The sequence below is a fragment of the Drosophila guanche genome, unplaced genomic scaffold (assembly GCF_900245975.1).
Source record: "Drosophila guanche unplaced genomic scaffold, DGUA_6, whole genome shotgun sequence".
NCBI lineage: Eukaryota > Metazoa > Arthropoda > Insecta > Diptera > Drosophilidae > Drosophila > Drosophila guanche.
Genome location: NW_022995756.1, coordinates 1,196,479 through 1,220,468, shown reverse-complemented (window position 1 = coordinate 1,220,468; position 23,990 = coordinate 1,196,479). Strand labels below are relative to the sequence as shown.

The 23,990-nt window shown below is 39.5% G+C and overlaps 2 protein-coding genes across 4 annotated transcripts in view; one reads left to right on the top strand and one right to left on the bottom strand.

Moving 5' to 3' along the window:
* The first annotated feature begins 568 nt into the window (after window positions 1-568).
* LOC117590089 (dnaJ homolog subfamily C member 16) lies at window positions 569-17,156 on the top strand. The gene is made up of 12 exons (XM_034282431.1): window positions 569-669; window positions 726-985; window positions 3,530-3,731; window positions 3,795-4,192; window positions 4,255-4,401; window positions 7,354-7,534; window positions 9,571-9,785; window positions 11,697-11,857; window positions 13,238-13,492; window positions 13,546-13,771; window positions 15,039-15,421; window positions 16,912-17,156. The coding sequence occupies exons 3-12, from the start codon at window positions 3,556-3,558 to the stop codon at window positions 17,128-17,130; spliced, it is 2,361 nt and encodes a 786-aa protein (XP_034138322.1). The 5' UTR covers window positions 569-669; window positions 726-985; window positions 3,530-3,555; the 3' UTR covers window positions 17,131-17,156.
* A 4,951-nt stretch (window positions 17,157-22,107) lies between these two features.
* The window catches only part of LOC117590059 (synaptosomal-associated protein 25), a 50,623-nt gene continuing 48,740 nt past the window's right edge, over window positions 22,108-23,990 (bottom strand). For all 3 annotated transcript variants that reach the window (XM_034282382.1, XM_034282381.1, XM_034282383.1), the window contains exon 9: window positions 22,108-22,141. The gene's annotated coding sequence lies outside the window, so the exon portion shown is untranslated. The remainder of the gene's footprint in view (window positions 22,142-23,990) is intronic.

Genomic DNA, 23,990 nt, shown 5'->3' with positions numbered 1-23,990 from the left:
AATTCAGTTGATTAAATACTGCAAATACTGCAGCGGAAGAAAGAAAAATCTATCTTTTGTCGACAAAACACGCAACAAGGAAGGTAACAAGCAAAACAGGCGCAGGAGGGTTAGAGAAGAGCATTCAATTAAAACGATTTAAAAATTATTGATGCCGTCGAACGAAAAGGGATTTTTTTTTTATCAATTCATAATTAGATAAAACACAGGTTTATTTCATTTCAGTCCCTCCTTAACGAACATATAAAATAATGCGGTGAACTCCATATTATCAATAACACACTCCTCCTCCTTTCATACAAAATTTGATATTGTAACGGTTCTCATTTTGTAAACAAACACATAATAGTGTACCCAGAGAGCATGCACTTTAGTAAACTTTGTTCGTACTGGTCACATAGCGAAACATATGGCACTTTCTGTAGCCTGAATATTTTGCGTGTCCTGAGTACTGACACTAACCAAATAGTAAATACTATACTAATGAGGTACTGAGCTTAATAGGCTAATATTCAAGAAATGAAAAATTAAACATAATTAGGTATATTTATGACGGTCAGACTGAATATTTTATCGATATGTGAACCCTTACATTGATGTGTACGTAAAGATGTGTAAAGCAAAAGATAACAATTGTAAAATGAAGTAAAATGTCAAAGAATACATTTGGTACGGCTCCCAAATTATCTTTGTTGTCTAATTCTGTTTTCATTTGATATTTCCAGATAGAATTGGATTCATTGAGACGTGCCTGTACCCGATTTGTGTGCTCCTGTCGATTCCAAAACGAAGTGGTTTCGGAAAAGTTAATTATTTTTAGTGGGAAATGTTACTGGGATTCCGAAAAGGATTTTTCAAGCTCGTTTTTAAGTCGGTATGCGATAACGAGAGTGCGTATGGAGGCTAAGTTTGTATCAGCTTATACCGAAACGATGTAGTCACATGTGCTAAGACACTGATTTTCTGAAATATTTTTTAAACTGTGGTAAGTGTTACACCAGCTGCATACATATGATACATAAGTATCATGATACATACATATGTACATATATTTCTGCATATGTCGTCTAGTTTTTTAATCGAAAGGCCGATATTGAACGTTCCCAGGTCGTGTACATAGGACATATGTTAATACTTTTCACCTTTCTGATTTGTCCAGATTTGAGTTAAAAAGAAAGTATAAAGGTTGAATATTATACATACATATGTATTTACATAATTATATGCATGTAAATATATATGTACATTGTACAATGATCCATCGTACACTTATCAGTTTAGTTAAAATGTGTTCAAGAATGTATATGTTTCCCCCTTTTGTTATTACGTTATAGCATGCACTATCGATCATCTAGGGTACAGTTAGCTTTAACCAAAGGAACTTTTTATACCCGGTACTCGAAGAGTATATAGGGTATATTGTATTTGTGCACAAAGTTAATGTATGTATCGCACAGAAGGAAACGTTTCCGACCTCATAAAGTATATATATTCTTGATCAGCATCAATAGCCGAGTAGATTGAGCCATGTTTGTCTGTCCGTCTGTCCGTCTTGTTGAGCGCCTGGGTCTCAGAGGCCATAAAAGCTAGAGCCACCAAATTTTTCATCCAGACTTCTGTATGCTCACACTGTTACAAGTGTATTTAAAAAATGAGCCCCGACCCTTCAAAAATGCGAAAACCTCCCAATCCTATAATTTTGAAGATAAAACGCCATTCCGTAGGGAATGACCATATCCATCAGATCACCGAATTGGGAGAGCCAGAATAAAGAAATAAATATGCAGTGGCTAAACCTACCCCGCCCCGCAGCATATATTTATTTTTTTTCACATTCTCTTATTCACACTCTGCTTCTGCTGTGTGATGCCACTGCCCCTGCCACGAGTCTGCAACGTGATGGTCTAGGGAAGGGGGCGAGATAAAGGAGCGTGTTGGTGTGAGAAGTGTTGTTTGAAAAAACACCGCTAAAGGGCAGATGTAGTACTGAGTGCCGGGTATAAAAGTTGTGACGCGTAAGAAGCGTCTCACACGTCCCTTCTCGTTTTAAAATATTTTTTGTAAGGCATTACCAATGAAAAAAAATACCCAAAGGCAACCGGGTAACCGATACGCCCAATTGCCTTACACATGTTTTTAACCAAAGCTGTAAATCCATTCAAACTAATTATGCAACATTTATTTATTTTTATTAAATAGCTTAACATAATCATTTTACTGTGCTTACATTTTTTATTTATATATTTTTGAAAAATAAAGTAAAATATTTTACATGGACAGCTTTGTTTTTGTGTTTTTATTTGTTTTGTTGACTAAATACATATTTGTTGGATTCGCATTATTAACGGGGTCCATCACTTCATTACGCTCTATTTTCTATTTCGCACAATTAGCAGAATTCCGCTGCGAACAAATTTGGGTAAGCTTCCATAAAACGACTGCATTGAGAACCTCGAGTACCCCACCCTTTCAGACGCTCATTGACAGCGGAAGGATGGGAGTACAAACATTTTTACATAATTATATACATATGTATAAGTACATATATCCATGAAGCAACTATAGTCGCTCTCCCACGCTCTCTAACACTAACACCAATGCAGCAATGCGAAAGCCAGACCACGAGCAATACTTTAAACGTCGCCAAATTAATACACCCGTACATAAAAAATAGAGGACACAGGATTTAATTTTTTTTCCACTTTTCCTGTTTTTAAAGTCACAAAAATTAACATATTTGCATTTCAAAACTTAATATTTTTCAACCGGTAAGCTAAAACCACAAAGTGTTTGGATATACATTATAGATGCATTTATCAGTTTTATAGAATGGCTAAGTTCATCACAACAAGATATAAAATACTTGAGCTGTGTGGAAAAAGAAGAGCTAACTCTAAAAAAAGCTCTACAAGAAAATAACAGATTTTAAAAATTCTAAAAAAAAAGTTCTGCCATGTAAATCCATAATACATAATTCTTTAAAAAATGTTAAAACCCTCAGTCTATTAGAAAAAATCGGTTTGGTTACGAGCGGAAAAAAAATTCGCTTTTGTCGAGTAGTGTTATTGAAAGCGACCATAAAATCCGTGCCTCGAAAAAATCGATCTCTTTCTTCCCTCAAAAAACCAAACCGACTTTTTCTAATAGATTTTGAGAATTAACATTTTTTAATGAATTATGTTTTGGTTTGTTTTTTTATGGCATTACTGTTTTTTTAGAATTTTTAAAAACTGCATGCATTAATCAGCATAAAATGACAAAGTTGACTACAACCGGATGTACGATACTTCTAAAAAAAAGCCATACAAGAAAACGCCAGTTCTTTTCCGCATACAAAAGAATATCATCTGACCATTTCTAATCCCCGTACCCTTCCGAAGAAGTTGGTTTGGTTCCTTTAGGGAAAATCGTGTTGGGTAGTGTAGTCGAAGGCCCGTTGACTAAGACTGATAGCTGTAGAACTGTAGATAACCTTAAAGTAAAATGGCGATATTACTTAATTTTACGTTTTACTAATTCTTCTTTTTAGGGTGAAAAACAAAAACGGATACAAAAATGCCAGCAAAACTATATAGAACTGCTTACTATTGTACTATAAGAATTCTTCTGCTTTATGCTACAACAGATGTATGCAAATGTGCTTCAAATGACCCATACGCTGCTCTAGGAGTTAATAGTCTAGCGACTACCCAAGAAATAAGGAAAGCATACAAACAGATGGCAAAAGAGTGGTAAACAAGTCTGACCGGTTATATATAATTAAATATTTTTAAGAAGTTATTAAATATTTTCAGGCATCCAGACAAAAATCAGATTCCCGGAGCCGAAGCAAAGTTTGTTGAGATAAAAAAGTCATATGAACTTTTAAGTGATTATAATCGAAGACGAATATATGACAGACACGGAATAATTGATGAAGACTCTCATTTCTTGCAAAAAAAGCATGATTATAGTGAATATGATCGTTTTGCATCTGATCAAGATGAGAATATTTTTGGAAAACATTTCATTATTGATCAAGACATTGTTTTATACCATAAACTTTCAGTAACAGCAAATTATTTCGAGAACACCATTTTGCTGAAAAGTGCAAAACAATTACATATAATTATGTTTTACAATGACTGGTGCTTCCAGTGTACGCGACTAGTTGGAGCATTTAAAAAGTTAATTGATGTCCTGGAACCTTTAGGTAATCATTTATATCATAATAAAGATATGTTCTTCTTAAGATATTAAAAACACATATTTTAGGTATTCATTTTTCCACTATAAATGCTGCTCACGAACCGTCAATTCTACGAAAAACTGGAGCAAACGAAATTCCAAAAATGATTCTTGTGTTGAACGGACAAGTTTTTGTGTTTCGAGAATATTCGTTTACGCCACAAAAAGTTGTAGGTAAGTGGATGAGACTGAGACAGAAATGATCGGGCGAAAAACATATCAGTCACTTTATTATAATTTAGACCAAATAATAAGCATACTCTCTATATGATGTCCGGATTTCCAAGCCCACTGTGCTTGCGGCCGTTACCGCCTCCTCTTGCGGCCGACTTGTGGTATTCCTTCGGGGCCTTTTGGGAGCGTTGGCGTCTCTCTGCTGAGCTAGGCGCATACATCTAGGACCCTGTTCCACTAATGGACCTTTCGTCACGGGCGGCTGGTTTAGCCTTTGCCACGCCTCCGTTTGCGATGCGACTTCCTCCAGACAGTCTATCCTTTTCCGAGCATAGAACTACGCTTCTTGCCTGTCGCTATTGCCCACTGCGTCTACTTGGTTTGCCTCACTGATTCTCGAGAGCACCTCGTTCTTTTGCACGAACAACGCTCTTGTAGTTATATTAATAAGACGCGTATTCTTATCCATTATTCGCATCGTGATCTCCTACAGGATTTTCCGTAGCTCCCCTAGGCTTTCCAGGCAGGTTGCTTCCTTAGAGGCCGTACCCTTGGGCGGCGTCGTTCTCTGTGAACTCGACTGGATTGAAGGGTCTGGGTACGTGATCTGCTCTACTACTGTGGTTGACGAGGGTGCCTGCGATCGGGTGAGGTTGTTGCCCTTCCCGAACACCGATGTCTCTACATCAATCTCTTCTTCCCGCAGTACATGTCCGTTCGATTTTGACTGCCACACACCTGTGCACGTGTTTGGTCAACAAAAAGAACAAATATACAATTTTTCGAGATCGGATAATACCAACGCTTTTTTTTCTCGTATTTATACCCGGAACTCAAACAGACAATAGGGTATATTTAATTTGTGGTCGGAACACACAGAAGGAACGCACGTTTGCGACTCTATGTAGTGTATGTATTCTTAATCAGTATCAATAGCCTAGTCGATATAACCCTTTCTATCTGTCCGAAAATCTGATGTATCCACAATTTTGAAGATAAAAGAAAAAATAAAATAAAAATGCAATTCCGTAGGATCTGAGATTGGACATTATTATTGCCAGAATGTAGAAATTAATTTGCTACCCCCACTCCGTCCAGAAGCTTTGCTTATGTAGAAAAAAATGTAAAGCTCGAAAAAAAAACCACTAAGGTCAGATACACTGACTGAGTACCGGGTGTAAAGGTGTGACGCGTGCAAAGCGTTTCACATAAGTTCTTAGGGTACATTCCCGCTCGCACACTCTGCCTCGTGTATGCGGTTTTTGGGGAGGGGTGCGAGCTAAACGGTCGTGTTGTAAAAAATATGTAAAATGTAAAGGAAAAATCATAAGGTTAAATACTTGTGTATGTATGTATCGCTTAAAAGGCTACACATATGTACATACATATGTATATACTGACTGAGTACCGGGTATAAAAGCTGTGACGCTTCTCGATTTAGTATACACGGTACTCGAAGAGTACATAGGGTATATTGTATTTGTGGGGAATAACGGTTGTATGTAACGCACAGAAGGAAACGTTTCCGACCCCATAAAGTATATATATTCTTGATCAGCATCAATAGACGAGTCGATAGAGCCACGTCTGTCTGTCCGTATGTCCGTCCGTCCGTCTGTCCGTCTTGTTTGTCGGCTAGTTCACAGAGACTATAAGAGCTAGAGCCACCAAATGTTGGCTCCAGACTGCTGTATGCTCATACTGAAACCAGTGTATTTCAGAAATTAGCCCCTTCCGCCCCCGCAAAAAAGCGAAAACCTCCCAAATTTATATTTTTGAAGATAAAAGAAAACTAAAAACGCCACTCCGTAAGGGATGACCATATCTATCAGATTACCAAATTGGGATCCGACTGGATCATTATTATGGCCACAATGAAGAAATTAATTTGCAGTGGGTAAACCCACCCCCTCCCGCAGCTTGTATTTGTTTTTTGCACATTCTCTCATTCACACTCTGCTTCACGCAGACACGTCTCTGCCTCTGCCGCGTCTATGCCCTGACTCTGCAGTGTGTGGCTCTAGGGGAGGGTGGCGAGCTAAAGGAGCGTGTTGGCGTGAGTAGTATTGTTAATGTAGATGACAGATGAGGAACAAATTTAAAAATTGACAAATAACCGCTAAGGTACAGATGAATTATTATTATCATCGCTGTGTACACATAGATGATGTCAGGTTGCAAGCCCCGTATTCTTCCAAAAGTCTTTTCTACCTTTTGTCCGCGTTTCTCTTCCGTGAGAGTTTAAAGTCAAATTTCTGGTACTTCGAAGTCGATAGACGATCAGAAGCAAAAACTTTTCCGCTATCGCATAGGACTAAATTCCACAAGAGTGGATATAACACGTGCAAGAAGCACGCTGGTGTGACTGTCTTTTTTTGGCGAGGTGACTTGATTGGCGCATCTCGTTCTCAATCTGAGAATGCAGCCCAGCCTTATAGTTACCGTCGTGTATATACCAACCTACCAGATTCGATCATAAGATTTTTGAAAGGCTTCCTCAATATCGAAGAAAAAGATATTCAGACTCAATACTAGGCTTGAGGTAGACTTGAATTAAAGATTATCTGTAACCATGGTAGGCGTAATTATGCTTTTTAAAGAATGGCTGGTTGGAAGTCATCCGGTCCCTGGGGCTTATAGGAATTTATAGTTCATTTTTATAGTGTGAGTAGTGTTGTTGATGAAGATGACAGATGAAGAAAAAATTTAAAATTTGACAAATAATCGCTAAGGTACAGATGTAGTACTGAGTGCCGGGTATAGAAGTATGACGCGTAAGAAGCGTCTCACACGTCCCTTCTCGTTTTTTAATGGATATGAATTTATTCTTGATTATATATAATATATGAAAATTTGGGGTTGACAATCCAGTTTTCAGGGGACTTAAGCCCTTCATTGTATAAACATAAATATAAAGACTCAATTTCCAAATTGTTTATTTTTGACATACAGAATTTATACGAAAAAAATTGCCGTATAAGATTGCTCAGCGCGTATATGATGACAATATAGATGACTTTCTTGGTGGCTGGATGGACAACAGAGTGCGCGTATTAATTTTAGAGCCCCGGAGTTTAATTCGGTTACGATACCTGCTAACCGCCTTTGCTTTTTATGATCGTGTTGCCTTTGGGTAAGAATACATGTCTACTTTTTATTATTTTTATGTTGCCTGTTGGTATGTAAGGCCCTAAAACATATACACTTTTTTCTTAAAAAGTTTAACATCACTATACTAAATACTAGAGTCTAAAATTATATGACAACTGCAAACTTATATATTGTGGAACTACAAATAGAGGAGGAACATTGTGAGCCGCGTCACTACTTTTTTATAGTGACTACTTTACAGTAGTTTTTCATCTCTTATGGATTCACTTCAGAAATAATTGTCAACCACTTATTCCTGAGCTGTGTATCACCTGTTCTCTCAGTAGATTGATACAGATATACATCTGTAGATTTCGTTTGGATTGTGATCCCCAAAGTATAAGGAAAATGAATTTTCCCTGGAGTAGTTTTTATACCCGTTGCTCGAAGAGTACATAGGGTATATTGTATTTGTGCATATATTCTTGATCAGCATCTATAGCCGAGTCGATATGGCCATGTCTCTCTGTCCTTCCGACGGAAAGACTTGCCTCCAGACTGATACAAGTGTGTTTCTAAAATTGGCCACACCATATTCCGCCTCCCTAAAAGCCGAAAATCTGCTGTATCCACAATTTTGAAGAAAAGCGGAATCTAACAACGCCATTCCTTAGGGTATTACCACATCTATCAGATCAGATTATTAGATAAGATTGGATCATTATTATAGCCAGTATGAAGAAATTAATTTGCTGTGGCTACCCCCGCCCCGTCCAGCAGCTTTTTTTATTTTTTGCACATTCTCTCATTCTACACTCTGCATCGTACAGTGTGCGGCTCTAGAAGCTAAAATATCGTGTTGGCGCGAGAAGTGTAAAATGTAAATGTGTAAGAAATGTAAAATGTGAAATTAAACGAGAAAGGACGTGTGAGACGCTTCTTACGCGTCACAACTTTTCTACCCGGTACTCAGTAGAACATCTATACTTAAACGGTTTTTTTTAAATTATTAATTTTAAATTTTACATTTTTCATCAACATCTACATCTACATAACTTCTCACTCCAACACGCTCCTTTAGCTCTCCCCCCCTCCCTAGAACCGCAGAATGCAGAAGCAGAGTGTGAATGAGAGAATGTGCCAAAAAACAAATATAAGCTGCGGGACGGGGTGGGTTTAGCCACTGGAAATTAATTTCTTCATTGTGGCGGATCTCAATTTGGTGATCTGATAGATAAGGTCATTCCCTACGGAATGGCGTTTTTAGTTTTCTTTTATCTTCAAAATTGTAGGTTTGGAAGGTTTTCGCCCTTTTGCGGGGGCGGAAAGGGGCGGGGCTCCTTTTTGAAATACACTTGTAACAGTGTGAGCATACAAAAAAAATTGGTGACTCTAGCTTTTATAGTCTCTGAAATCCAGGCGCTCAACAAGACGTACGGACGACAGACAGACATGGCTCAATCGACTCGGCTATTGATGGGGTCGGAAACGTTTCCTTCTGTGCGTTACATACAACCGTTATTCCCCCTAAATGAATATACCCTATTTACTCTTCGAGTACCGAGTATAAAAAAACCGCTAAGGTAAGGATGTACCACTGAGTACCGGGTATTTAAGTTGTGACGCGTAGGAAGCGTCTCACACGTCCCTTCTCCTTTTATATGAAGCTCAGCCGGAATTTTTGGTCGGAATATTGACTTTAGTGCAAAATCGGGTATTAAGCACCGCGGAAACAAACCATTCCTGTCAAACTTTAATTTCTTTTCGTTTGTCGAGTATCCAACAACCTAAACGAAATCCACTCACGTACACGTGTATTACAGTGATTCGTACAAAATACCAATGTATTTCAGGGTTCCGTTTTGCGTGCTGTCTTCGCACACAAACGCAAAACCGAAGCGCGAAGTATGGGTGCTTAGCCTGTGTGGACTGGGAGAACAGCTGATAAACAGTTTTTTATTAAACATTTTAAGAATAAGTGTTATTCGTAACCTTTATATAAGAAATTCGTAGGTTGCATTGTTAATTTTATAACTTCTAACATATACTGTCCCTGATATATACAAATTTTAATTTCAGATTTGTTGACCTGACTAAAAAGAATTCGAAAGCAATAATCGATCGGCTCCAAATAAATCCAAGCTTAGACACTCTTCTTATATTTAATGAAGATTCTACAAGATCTATTGCCAGAATAACATTGTCGGACATTTCAACTCAAATATTGACTAATATGTTAACTCCAAATCAATTTTTAATTTTACCAAGATTATCATCACAAGAAATGTTGGAAAGTAAGTATTGTTTAGATACTTAAAGATTTTAAGTTTTAATGTAGGACATTTGTAGAAATTTTGGTTCTGAAAAGCTGCACATAAGAATTTTGTTATTCTAGACGGACGGACAAACACTACGGACGGAGGGACGGGCAGACAGACATGGCAATATCAATAGTGAACGGTCAAATTGAAAAATAAACCAACTAATCCATGAGATGATTGTAACCATTCAAATTGTTTAATGTTGACTTCGGTTTGATTTTTGTCGTATGAAAGTATGAAATGGGGCTAAAAAACCTCTGCAACCTTAGCACAATGGATCCGACGCCTCCCGCCTTCCCATAACCCGCCAAAATAGGGAAATCGAGGAGGGATCCTAAAGAATTCGATAACAAAGTTCCAAATCTAATAAGATATATTGGGAAGTATCCCCTTGCTGCGACATCTTCTGGGTGAATATCTGTTCGAATGTGATGCCACTCCATTTTCTGTGTCAGCTCCTGGATTTGTTCAATTCTGTGGGAGATAAAGTTTAAGGCTTCAAGTACTCATGGCAATACTAGTTGAGACAATACTAGTTGAGTGGAAATCACAGGGTGATGACGCAAGCTCCATATGCTGTCAAGCTGTCATCACAAAATGCGTGCAACTCGAGAGATGAGTTTGGAGGAAACGAAAATACTTGATGTTCTGAACAATGCGTAATTGAGATGTCATATCTTACCAGACTGCCGGCAAATGTTAAATCTTCTTTCAATAAGCTTTGTTATCCCATGGATCCCATGCAAGCCCTAACGCCTTCGCCCGTTCCACCATAGAACTCTAGGCTTATTCGAGCAACATTTGCGTATTGGAAAGTCTCCGATGTGCAGGAGTTCGGACCCCATTCACCTCTTCATTAATGTCACCATCAGACATGGGATCGTTAAAATATGCATAAGTCCCTTTTAACGACTGGAGCTCCTATAGGAAATTACGCCGTGAATTCATCAATAGGCGTTTCGGGCCAAAGGATGTAAAGATATTTTTGATTTTTGTTTAATGGTATAACAGAAGCAATGTACATAAGAAGGATAAGTATAGAAGGAAACGTTCACGACTCAATATAGAAGATATATTATTGAGCAATCATCAATAGCGATGAGCGCCCTGTTGTCAGAAATAGTGGTCCCAACAAGGACGACGATTTGAAGATGCGCAGTTCTGGAGAGAATGACCATATCTATCAGTTTTCCGAATTAGGATGAGGTCGGATCATTAATATAGCCAGAAATAAGAAATTGGTTTGAAGAAATTCGTAATTCAATTCACAAGTTTTAGTCACGGTACGCAGTTAGTATAGACATATGTATGTATGTACAATTTGCAGCAATAAAGACTGCTGTAACCCACATTGCTATGTACATACTAACATACATAATGGGGTGGAGACCTATCTGCAAAATTGTTGATGTCAGAATTTCGCCCGTTGTGGGTGCTGAAAAGGACGGGCCAAGCTTTGACAAACTGGATTAAGTGTGATTTCACATGAGTCTTCGCAAAAAATTTGGTGACTAGTTCTTATAGTCTCTTAGTACTAACTAGCCGACAAACAAGACGGAAATTAATGCTGATCAAGAAAAAATATGCTTTCTAGGGTCGGAAACTGTTCCTTTTGTGCATTACATATGTACATCCACTTTCGACGACAAATAGATGAAATATTAAAAATACGACAAGAATCATAATGTTAGGGATGTTTAGGGATAAAAGTGTGAGGCTTTTGAACGCGACTCTCAACGTTACGCCTCGGTTTTAGATACACTGTATCTAATAGATACACGCGACTTTGGGTGCGTCTCACAATTTTCCTCTTCGTTTTACTGGTCTCTTTTTTCATCTTACAAAATGATAGGTACATTTAGTTATGTTTTGATTTCATTCAAGGTATATGCCCGGCTGAGTGGAACCGACCCAGAAAACGATTGTGTGTAATTTTGATTACTGAAAACACGGATGAACACAATGTGGCAAGGGGTGCAATGAGAGAAATTGCTTCACACAGTAGATACAGTGCGGAGAGAGTTCGATTTGCATACATGTTTAAGGTAACGTATTTTACTATAATCGCCATTAATTTCATCTCAGTAAATATTTAAATTATCCTTCATCCATCAGTACAATGATACAATAAATGCAGTTTTCAAGAGTTCTTCTCAAGTCGTAATATTTTTTATTTCCACTTTAAATAATATTAATTTTTCATAATTCAGTGATCTGATAGATATGGTCATTCCCTACGCAATGGAGTTTTTAGTTTTCTTTTATCTTCAAAATTGTAGATTTGGGAGGTTTCCGCCCTTTTGCGGGGCTTTACATTGTAACAGTGTGAGCATACAGAAGTCTGAATCCAACATTTGGTCGCTCTAGCTTTTATGGTCTCTGAGATCCAGTCGCTCAACAAAACGGACGTACTTTATGGGGTCGGAAACGCTTCCTTCTGTAGGTTACATACAACCGTCATTCGCACAAATACAATTACTATTTACTCTTCGAGTACTGAGTATAACTAGGGGGAACGTCCACAGTCACGTCACTTCTTTTATACCCGGTACTCAGTCATGATGCAACAGATGTTGCGGATGTTACGAGAAAAAACGAGGAGTGACGTGTGAGACGCTTGTTACGCGTCACAACTTTTATACCCGGTCCTCAATAGTACGTCTGTACCTTAGTGGCTTTTTTCACATTTTACATTTACATTTTTTTTTCGACAAAGCACATCTACATCTACTTCTCACGACAACACGCTCTTTTAGCTCTTCCCCCTCCCCTAGAGCCACACACTGCACGAAACATAGGGTGGATGAGAGAATGTGAAAAAGCAAGAAAAGCTGCTGGACAGGGTGGGGTTAGCCACTGAAAACTAATTTCTTCATTGTGGCTGTAAGATCAGATCCAATCTGATCCCAGTTCGGTGATCTGATAGATATGGTCCTTCCCTACCGAATGGAATTTTTGGGGTTCACCCTTTGCGGGGGCGGAAGGGGTGGGGCGAAATTTTGAAATACACTTGTAACAGTGTGAGCATCCAGCCATCTGGATGCAAAATTTGGTGGCCCTAGCTCTTATAGTCTCTGAGATCCAGGCGCGCAATAAGACGGACGGACAGACATACATAGCGATATCGACTCGGCAATTGATGCTGATCAAGAATGTATACTTTATGGGGTCGGAAACGTCTGCTTCTGTTACATACATACATCCACTTTGTGCCCAAGTACAATATACCCTATTTAGTACCGAGTACCGGGTTTGAAAAATTATCATCCAACCATTTCTAAGCCCCACTTCTTGCATAAAAAGGTGGTCTGGATCGAAGTGGCAAAATCGTGTCGAGTAGTGTAATTAGTGAGAAATTATTTCTGAATTTAGCATACATAAGCTAATTAAGTAAGAAAACACTAATATAAGTTTACAACTTCCAGGAAAGGCAGCCAAATTTTATAAATGCCTTATCAAAAGGATCATTTGACAAAAACCGCCTACAAATTGTTATTATTTGGCGTCGGGATAATACACGCGTGAAATACGAATGGTTATTTGATGCTAAGCAAGATGCTACACTTGCTTCTACTGTTCCAGCTGAAAGCATAATGAATACAACAAAAGCTGGACTCACCCACAAAATTCAAAAGCTTTTAAAAGAATCTGAAGCGTTAAGCTACGAAGCTTTTGTTCAGGTAATGTATGTCATTACAAAATGTTCACATAAAATGAAATTGACCTTTTTCAGAAATTATTGGACGAGCATTCTCAAGGAATTTTTAGTAAATGGATAACGCACTTACTATATTTAGTTGACTATTTATCCGAAAATGTAGAAGACGAGCATATTTTTGCTGCATTTTCGCTATTAGGAACCATTGGATTTATGTTTGGTGTCGGTTATATATTGATGTACTTCGTTAGGGCTGAAGAGGAGCAGCTAAAGGCTCAGGGACATCTTACTGATGAGACAAGTAAGTGATAATTTACAAATATTCCATTCTCGATAATTATCAATATATTTAAATATTTATAAGTAGTGGGCTGTTCGAAATTTTCAGAACTCCGTGAAAGGAGCTATTATAACTAACAATTAACTTTTAATTTCACTACTAAACCAAACTTTGAATCATCGCTTCTCGACACTACTCGACAAAATCAAACTTTTTTTTTCTCAAGGAACCAAACCGACCTTTTCTGATAGATATCGGGAATTATATTTGTTACATGAACTATGTTTTTTTTTGTAGCAGAATTATTTTTTGGAGAATTTTAATTTTTTTATGTTTTGTAACGGGTTTTTCAGGGGTAGCTCTTTGTTTTTTCACATAACTTAAGTATCTTAGATCTGGATGTAAAGAACTTTGTTTATCTGAAAAGCTGATTGATGTCACTAAAAAGTGAAACAAAACACTTTGTGGCTTTAGCGTACCGTCTCGAAAGTAATAAGCTTGGAAATGCAAACATTTGTGTGGTGTTCTTTTTACGAAATTTTAACTTTAAAAACTCGGGAAAGATCCCGTCCCTCCATAGATTTTGATAAGCAATGAACACAATATATACAAAAAGTTAAAAAAAAAAAATACCAGATTTAAAAAATTCTTAAAAAAAAAGTTTTACATTTTAAAGGTAAACTATTGACCTATTGACCAACTGTAAGCTAACACCACAAAGTGTTTGAGTATACGTTGTAGATGCATTCATAAGCTTTATAGAATGACTAAGCTCATTACAACCAAATTAAAGATACTTAAGTTATGTGAAATAAAGAAGCGCTACCTCAAAAAAACGTTTACAAACAAAACCAGACTTTAAGACTTCTTTAAAAAAAGTTCTGTCATAGAAAAAAACATAGTTCTTTAAAAACATTAAAAGCCCGAAGTTTATCAAAACAAGTCGGTTTAGTTCGAAATGGAAAAAATTGTTTGATTTTTTCGAGTTGTGTTAGTATTATTGCATATGTTCACAACGCCCGGTATGCGTTTTTATTTTCAAAATAATATAATTTATTATTTATTTATATTTATAAAAACGTACGTACATATAATTATTCACTAAACATTAGTTTTAAAGCTGAGTACCTTTTAATGCTATGCGTACAACTACAAGAATTACAAAATTTGAGAAACACGGGTAATCGCGACAAGGTAATCTAATTGTAGAACATATTTCTCATTAACTTCACTTTTTAATATTTTTGAATAATCTACTACATATACAATACTATTTTTTGTGTTCTAGTCCGAAAACCAAATAACATAACTCCGGAACTAAAGCTGTATGAACTAAGAGCAGAAAAGTATAACGGAATGGTTCGTCTACTTAAGCCTGGATGCCGAACGTTATTGCTAATAACAGATGTTCAAAGTCGGACAAAGCTTCTACCACATTTTCATAAAGCTGTATGGCCATATCGGAAAACGAAAACTTTACTATTTGGGCATATGCTTATTGAAAAAGGATTGTCTTGGTATACAGAACTTCTTCGTTTATCATTGTGTTCTACTGAAAAGTTGCAAGTAAATCCAAGAAATTGTGTTGGAACTGTAATAGCTTTGAATGGACACCGCAAATATTTTTGTATGTATCACGCCAAGCATCCTGAGTCGGTTCGTGGAACAAAGGTATTTTTTAGCTCTAAGGATGGGTTTACTATCTATATTTTTTTAAAACGGGAACGCGCCCTAATCCCTTATTCGCAAAGACCAACATTTTCCCGATTCTTAATATAAACAATTTCCTCGACGAAATTGAAAGTAAATTACTTTTTATGCAACAAAGCGAATGTTTATTGAGAAAGGATAAAAATAGATTTACAGACACCATGACCAATTTTTCTGGTGCCTTTTCATACCCAGTACTCGAAGAGTTAAAGGGGTATATTAGATTTGAAGTAATAAACAAAAATTCAACATTTTCGACTGTATAATGGATATACATATGTATATTTTTGATTAGCATCAACGAAAATTTGACTTTAACAACTCAGGAAAACTCAGTTTTTAAAACCTCATAAAAAAGTGCCCCAAATCTATAAGAAAAAGTCTGTTTGGTTCCTTGGAGGAAAAAAAAATTGATTTTGTCGAATAAGTGTTATCGGGTATTAAAGTAGTGACGCTGTCGTTAAGAGGAAGGAACGTTAAGCAACGTTAAGAAATCATCCGCTCATCAAGATGGATGGACAGGCAGGCATGACTATATCGACTCGGCTATTCGAATAGCCGTTAGAAAACTTTTTGTCTTTTGTTTCCGGTCAGCAATAAATTTAATTTTGTCATTATATAATTATTTTAACACATTAAATACACCTATAAGAATTTAAGACATATTTTCCCCGGGAGATCTTTTTAAATTCATTGACTTTATTCCCAAAACCATATCCGCGAATTTTCTGTTTTTATACCCGGTACTCGAAGAGTAAATAGGGTGCATTGTATTTGTGCGCTAATGAAACGTTTCCGACCCTATAAAGTATATATGTCTTTATCAGCATCAATAGCCGAGTCGATTGAGCCATGTCTGTCTGTCCGTCCGTCTGCCCGTCTGCACGCCACCAAATATTGCATCCAGACTTGTGTATGCTCACAATGTTACAAGTGTATTTAGTAAATGATCACCAAATTGGGATCCGATTGGATCATTATTATAGCCAGAATGAAGAAATTAATTTGCAGTGGCTAAACCCACCCCGTTCCGCAGCTTATATATGTTTTTTTTGCACATTATCTCGTTCACACTCTGCTTCTGCAGTGTGCCGCCGCTGCCTCTGCCGCGTCTCTGCCTCTGCAGTGTGTAGGAAAGGGGGCGAGCTAAGGGAGCGTGTTGGCCGATTGTAGCTGATGATCCACAGCTACGTGTTTCTTTTGACCACTTTCTTGCATCGCTTTCTTGTAAATCTACGTGTTTACCTTATGGTTATAGAAAGCTTTACCATTTTAAAAGACCACAGTCTATCAGAAACGTGGTTTTGATCACTGAGTTTTATTGGCTGTTGAATAAGGCTAAAACCCTTAAAGACTTTGAGTTAAAAGAAAAAAAACTAGTAATTTGTTTGCTTATTATGCTTATGAACCCTGATTCAAAAACTAATATTGTCTTTTCTCGCTTATTTCAGAGATTGCTAAAAATTACCAAGCAGCTGCTTAACTTGAATGACGATCCGGAAGTCGGAACATTTCTAGGATCAAGCTTTTCTGAAGAATCAGATGCAGAAATAAATATTCTTCTTGAAGATAATTTACTTGACAGCCTTGAAAATTGGCTTGAACGGTTGTTTGATGGTACAACACACAAGTATTATGTAAATTACTGGCCAGATTTTCCTACTAAATAATTAAATGTTTATTTGTAAAGCCCGAATATTAAAACAAACTTTTTCAATGATTAATAATTATTTTCGTGCGAGTTAATAACTTTTTTAGACGAATCTGTGAGTGAGCTCGAGAGTTTCAGATGAAATGTTCCAGGGACTCGATGGCCCCAGATTTTTCCTTCCATCTTGGAGTCGACTGTTTAGATGTAGAGTTGTTCGATCTAGTCCCGATCCTATTTCGTCGCTGGGTCTGAGGCTGTTTAGACAAAAAGGCAAATTTGGAGATCACCCCTTACATATGTATATACTAATCCTGTTTCGGCTAATTGATCTGTGCTCGAATCCTTGCACCAACATGACAATGGCTCTACAACTGACATGACCTGCTCCCGCCTAGCGACCCGCAGATTGGATTGCTCCTCCCCGTGCCCACCCGCTAAAGATAGGCCACGAAGCGAGAGCCAAGTGGCTCCCAGATATCGGGAAGGTCTTCAATTCGTCGCGACCACGAATTGAGAATGCAACGCTTTGAAAAGAAAAGTGCGAATAGCGCGGAGTGGCTCGTACATTTCAAAACACTCTGGGAACGGGACTCAACTCCAGAACACGTGTGACGTCACTTCCGACAAGAAAATCTTTTAGTAGTAGCTCATAGAGACAATACCTCTGGTTCAAAAAGAAGGCTACGTTTAAGCTTCCTCCGGGATTTTCCTTCAGGTCTGCGATGGCGCGGAGGTTTGGACGCACACATGCAGACACACTTCGAGGGGATTATTGATGCGGATCCGTCTGAGTCAGCGAGGCTGATTGGTTCATTCCAACAAATATATATGCACTAAGAAGTGCACGGGCTAGCTTTAATTACTGGAATCTTTCTTGGTACCGTAGGTCTATCTGTTCTTACAGCGTTTTCACATTCTCGCGTCAAAGGTGTAGTCTCGTATTTTCTAAGGCAATGTGTCTGACATAGCTCACGCTCAGTCCACGCAATTGATTGGCGGTAGATCTTGATCAAATCGCTTGACTGATCTACCAGTCGGTAGATCCAGCGGGTTGGGGGTTATTTTCTATTACAGCTAACAAACACAGAGACGGACAAAGTTCCGTCACAACTGTAGTGCCTTAAAACTGAGATAAATGTACTCATTGTAGAGGAGGAACGTTGTGACTCGAGTTCAACGGCGTCACTCCTTTCATACCCGGTATTAGTCAGTACGATTATATATTTACCTTCATACATAACGGGACTGAATAGCTGACTTTTGAAAGCAGCGTCCCCCGAGTAGACGTCCATATAAAGTAGCGTAGTATTCCTCAGTATTCCTGATTTATATACCCGGTATATACTCAATATTTTTGTATACCCGGTACTCAAGGAGTAAATTGGGTACATATATTGAATTTGTGGTGGAAAAATGTAACACATAGAAGGAAACGTTTCCGACCCGATAAAGTTTATATATAATTGATCAACATCAATAGCCGATATAGCCATGCCTGTCTGTCCGTCCGTCTTGTTTGATGCCTCGTTCTCAGAGACCATTGACTAGTTTCTAGCGAAGTCATGGTCCATCGTCTTCCCGATCTCAAATCGAGGGAACTGAATGCCATGAATAGAGGTTCCTGGTAAACATAAAACGCTAGGATGTGATCCCCACGAAAAATATAAGCCACATGGACCTTCGGGCAAACTATGGAGCGGAAGACTGCCACACAACAACTAACTCACTCCAGGCTGAGAGGCAGAGATGCCGTCGCTGATACGTCGACCATAGACAGACCACAGACAGACAGATCACAAGAAGGAAGATAGCCTTCTCCTCTCGCCAGAACCAGGCACTAGCTCCCTACGTAGGGAAGGTCCGAATCGTTCCAGGAAGGGAATGAAGGCTCAAGCGCAATACAAGACGGCCCTCAAAATACAGAGCCGGCTCCGAGGCAAGGCGGACCAACCCCTTCGACGGTGCTGGGGGGCTCAATGGCGTCAAAATCCTCAAGTACAAAGACGACCCAACTCTAACGGCTGACGCGCACGGTTTGCCAACTGGAGGCGTCGGGGGAGGGGCCCAAACTGGAGGTACTCTTCGCCATCCCAATCCAAGGGAACCGGGCGTTGAAGCTACTTCAACGTCAGACCCTAGAGGTTCCAACGACTGACTGGAAGGATCTGCACATTGGGAGCCCACGACCCAAGGAGGGGGTCATTGTAGGAGGACCGTCATTGGAGGACCTCCTATACTCGAGGTTCGGGAAGATGGCGTGGTGTATTGTCAGCGTATTATTGTTCCTCAAAAACCTCCACTCCAACGATAAAGACGCACACACCCTGCAGGTAGGCGAGGTGGAGAAGGACCTAGGTCTGGACACCATCGTGGAGGCAGCCCAGTGTCTGGCGATGAACGTCTCTTTAGAGGACGGAGATCTGACTAAAGTGGTCAACCCGTCCGGTGTAGTGACCATGAAAAATAGTGTGTTGCAGCTCAATCTACATAAAAGCAAGTCAATGTCGTCGGAGCTCCTTTTTGGCATGGAGCAAGGACCCGCAGAGTTAACTTTAGTCCAAGAGCCCTGGATAGCAACCGGAAATTCAGTGGCAAAACTAAAGACCCCCAACTATTACGTTTTCTACTCAACACCGGTAAGCAGGAAAATAACCGTACAAAAGGGAATCCACGCTTAACTTATGTCTCATAACATAGAGCGAGGAGAAGCGCCTCATGGTAGGTTCCTGCTACATGGCACACCTGTCGCCCGCACCAGAGAAGAACTTAGGAGCCTGGTGGCAGAAGCCGGTTCCAACAATCATCAACTTCTCATTGGTACGGAGGCCAATGGCCACTACAGTGTGTGGGGAAGCCCCGACATCAATGACAGAGGTCAGTAATATATATATTTACAACTAGTCTTGATGTAGCGAACGTGTTGGAGGAGCACACCTTCGCAGCTCCCAGCTCGTCAAACGTGCTAGACCTAGACCTAGCACTTGTAGCGGAAAAAGCGACTTCCTTGCACCGCAAGGAAAAAAGTACCCTGGTATCTGAAGGAAGAGTCTTGGACAGACTATCCTTCGCAGACCATAAGTGTATTCAGTTCAAGTGCCAATTCAAAATATAGAGCCCTCGGAATACTAGCTGAGAAAAGTTTAAAAATACGGTTACGGCAGAGACCCTATCCAAGTAACTAATGGGTGCCTAATGAATCATACCCAGCCTCGAGAACAAAGGGAAGCACCAAGCCACTCTGGTGGAACCGGGACCTCTCTCTGCAAAGGAATAACCTCAAGGAATTCTTCAAGCTCGCCAAACATGCGACCGATGGGATTATTGACGATGAATACAAACCCCTACGCAGGAAATACAAGAAGGAAATACGTAAGGCCCAACGTAACTCGTAGAGGAACTTGTGCTTAAAATTCGAGAAGCTGCTTTCAAGGTAACCACCCATACTATACATCAGGACCTAGCAACTGAGATACAACAACCCCCCATGGATCTTATTACCTCTAGGAGAATACATTGATTTATTCACTGCAATAAAAGCGCCTGGACTGGTCGGAATATTCCCAGCCATGCTTCGATCACCACATGGTTCTTTGCAATATACACCGCATATCTAAACACAGGTTATATCCCTATACAATGGAGAACCTCCCGAGCTGTCTTCCTCCCAAAAGCAGGAAAGTGCTGCCATATGAACCCAAAGGATACAGACCGATACGCCTTACCTCTTTTCTATACTACACTGGAAAGTCTGCTGGATATACACACCAGGAACTCAGGACATCAGGACTCTGTGTCCAGTATAAGGAAATTTCATTTTACTCTCGCGCTTGCAATCTGATCTCAATAGCTTTCAGTCATGGTGCTGTGCAAATATGTTACAACTTAATGCCTCGAAGTGCAATTTAATGACTTTTTATCGCTCCAGCCCCTTCCTGGCTCCTTACACCCTCTGCGGTAGCTCTTTTGAGAGAATTACATTGGCTGATGATCTAGGTGTTAAACTAGATCCCAAGTTAAAGTTTTCTGAACACATTTCTACCATGGTAAATAAAGGCATGGGTGTGCTTGGATTTATAAAGAGGTGGTAAAAGGAACCTATGACCCCTATATAACGAAGACTCTCTATATTTCGCTTGTTCGTCCGATTTTAGAATACGGCTCATGTGTATGGTGCCCTCAGTACAACATACACCAGGACCGTATTGAATCAATACAGAAAAACTTTTTATTATTTGCCCTACGGCGCCTCAACTGGGATGCAACTGTGAGACTGCCATCCTACCGTAGTAGACTTCTTTTAATAACTCTTCCATCCTTAGTTAGTCGTAGGAAAATGCTTGGTGTAATTTTTATGCACAACTTGATCAAGGGGGATGTATACAGCCCTGACTTGTTGAGCCGCGTAAACTTTACGATTCCCATTAGACCCACTAGAAACTATATTCCTTTATTCCTTCCACTGTGCAGATCGAATTATGCCTTGCACGAACCCTTTAGGGTCTTATGCTCGGATTATAATTCACTCTATCACATTATATAATCGACTAACTCCCTTCCTCTTCTTAAATCTCTTATACTAGCCTACCTCTCCCGTAGTTAGTTTCATTTAAGTTTTGTCTTGTTTCTGATTTTGGTAATTTTTGCTTGCTTAGCTATATATAGCTAATATATTAGCTATTAATTTTTCGTTTTTTAAGTCAAAGTTTTGTAAAAAATACCGCACTAAAATCAACATTTCTGCCTTTCAAAGCTTAATATTTTTCAAACGGTAAGCTAGTGTTTGGGTATACACTAGAGATGCATTCATCAGCTTTATAAGATGGCTAAGTTCACCACAACCAGATGTAAGATACTTAAGTTATGTGAAAAAATAAGTGCTAACAGACCTTACAAATTATTAAAAAAAAAAATTATGACAAAGAAGAAAAACTTTAATTCTTAAAAAAGTGTTAAAGCCCTCAGTCTATAAAAAAACGTCGGTTTGGTTCGAAGCGGAAAAAATAGTTCGATTTTGTCGAGTAGTGTTAGATGCCCCCTCTAAACATGCCTTGACGTTACACCAAAGTCACTAATGGGACCCGAGGACTGGGGAAAAGGTGCGGGACCAGACTAATAACCTTCAAATATATACAGGCGGATCCAAGATGGACGGAGTAGTAGGAGCAGGCAAATATGGTACAAACCCTGAAATAAGGTGGTCGTATAAGCAACCGGTCCGATGCAAAATATTTCAGGCGGAAGTTGTCGCCATTAAGAAAGCAGCAGAGGTCGCTCAGTACAAAGCAAGAGCACACGATGCGGTCAACATAATCGTAGACAGCCCAGAGGCGATAAGATCCATGCAGTCGTCCGCGGTCAGGAAGGCGTCGGGCTGGCGAATGACAGACTCGAGAGCGTGCCGGTCTCTCTTAGAACGCTACAAAGCGACCTGGAAAAGCAGGCCGGACTACAGAGCAATAACAGGTGGAGCAGTACCATAACCTGCAGAACCCTGAAAACCATTTGTAAAGAACGCAATGGTAACTCAGCTACTACCTACTGCAACTACTCCGTGGTAGAATGCAGACTACTAGTGGGAATCCTCCCAGGCCATTGTCTGGCTTTTGCGCATGCAACCAAACTAGGCATCACCAGCCGAGACAGCTGCAGGAAATGTGACGAACCTGGGGTCACGAAAACCCTGGAAAATCGCATATGCATCTTCACGGCCCTAGCACGCGCTAGAGGAAGATACCTAGGCGCCTTTGCGCTGGCACACTTGAAGATGGCTCCAAGAACACGCCAGAGGAACTACTTGGATTTGCCAAGAATACCTCGATTTTCGCGGACTTTAGACCAGCCTAAACGCGCACGCGATACTTCATACACCCCATCCGGATAACTAAGGGCCATACTTGCCTATGAGTGTCACTGGCCCGCCCGGGTTAACCTAACCTAGCCATGTGATATCAGACTGTATCAAGTTTGGTAACAAAGTTTAGCATTCCACCCCCATAAAGGTCGAAAATCTTTTGCATCCACAATTGTGAATATTAAAGAACAAATAAAATAACGAGAAGGGACGTGTGAGAAGCTTCTTACGCGTCACAACTTTTATACCCGGCACTCAGTACTACATCTGCACCTTAGCGGTTATTTGTCAAATTTTGAATTTTTTCTTCAACTACATCTACAACACTTCTCACACCAACACGCTCCTTTAGCTCGCTCCCCTTCCCTAGACCCACACACTGCAGACTCGCGGCAGAGGCAGTGGCCGAACACAGCAGAAGCAGAGTGTGAATGAGAGAATGTGAAAAAAACAAATATAAGCTGCGGGATAGGGTGGGTTTAGCCACTGCAAATTAATTTCTTCATTCTGGCTATAATAATGATCCGATCGGATCCCAAATTCGTGATAGATATTGCCATTTCCTACGGAATGGCGTTTTTAGTTTTCTTTTATCTTCAAAATTGTAGATTTGGGAAGTTTTCGCCCTTTTGCGGGGGCGGAAGGGGGCGTGGCTCATTTTTGAAATACACTTGTAACAGTGTGAGCATACATAAGTCAGGATGCAAAATTTGGTGGCTCTAGCTTTTATAGTCTCTGAGATCCAGGCGCTCATCAGGACGGACAGACGGACGGGCGGACAGATGGACGGACAGACAGACATGGCTCAATCGACTTGGCTATTGGTGCTGATCACAAATATATATACTTTATGGGGTCGGAAACGTTTCTTTCTGTTTGTTACATACATCCACTTTGTGCACAAATACAATATACCCTATTTACTCCGGGTGTAAAAATGCAATTCCTTAGGCAATGACCATATGACCATCCAGCTATCAAAGCCTCAAGCAAGCCGGTCGTGTTTCTGCATCGCTCTCGCATTTTTC

Coding starts and splice junctions, on each gene's coding strand:
- LOC117590089 (XM_034282431.1), top strand. CDS start 3,556: ATGCCAGCAAAACTATATAGAACTGCTTACTATTGTACTATAAGAATT. Junction 4,402..7,353: donor TACGCCACAAAAAGTTGTAG/GTAAGTGGATGA, acceptor TTTGACATACAG/AATTTATACGAAAAAAATTG. Junction 13,493..13,545: donor GCTACGAAGCTTTTGTTCAG/GTAATGTATGTC, acceptor GACCTTTTTCAG/AAATTATTGGACGAGCATTC.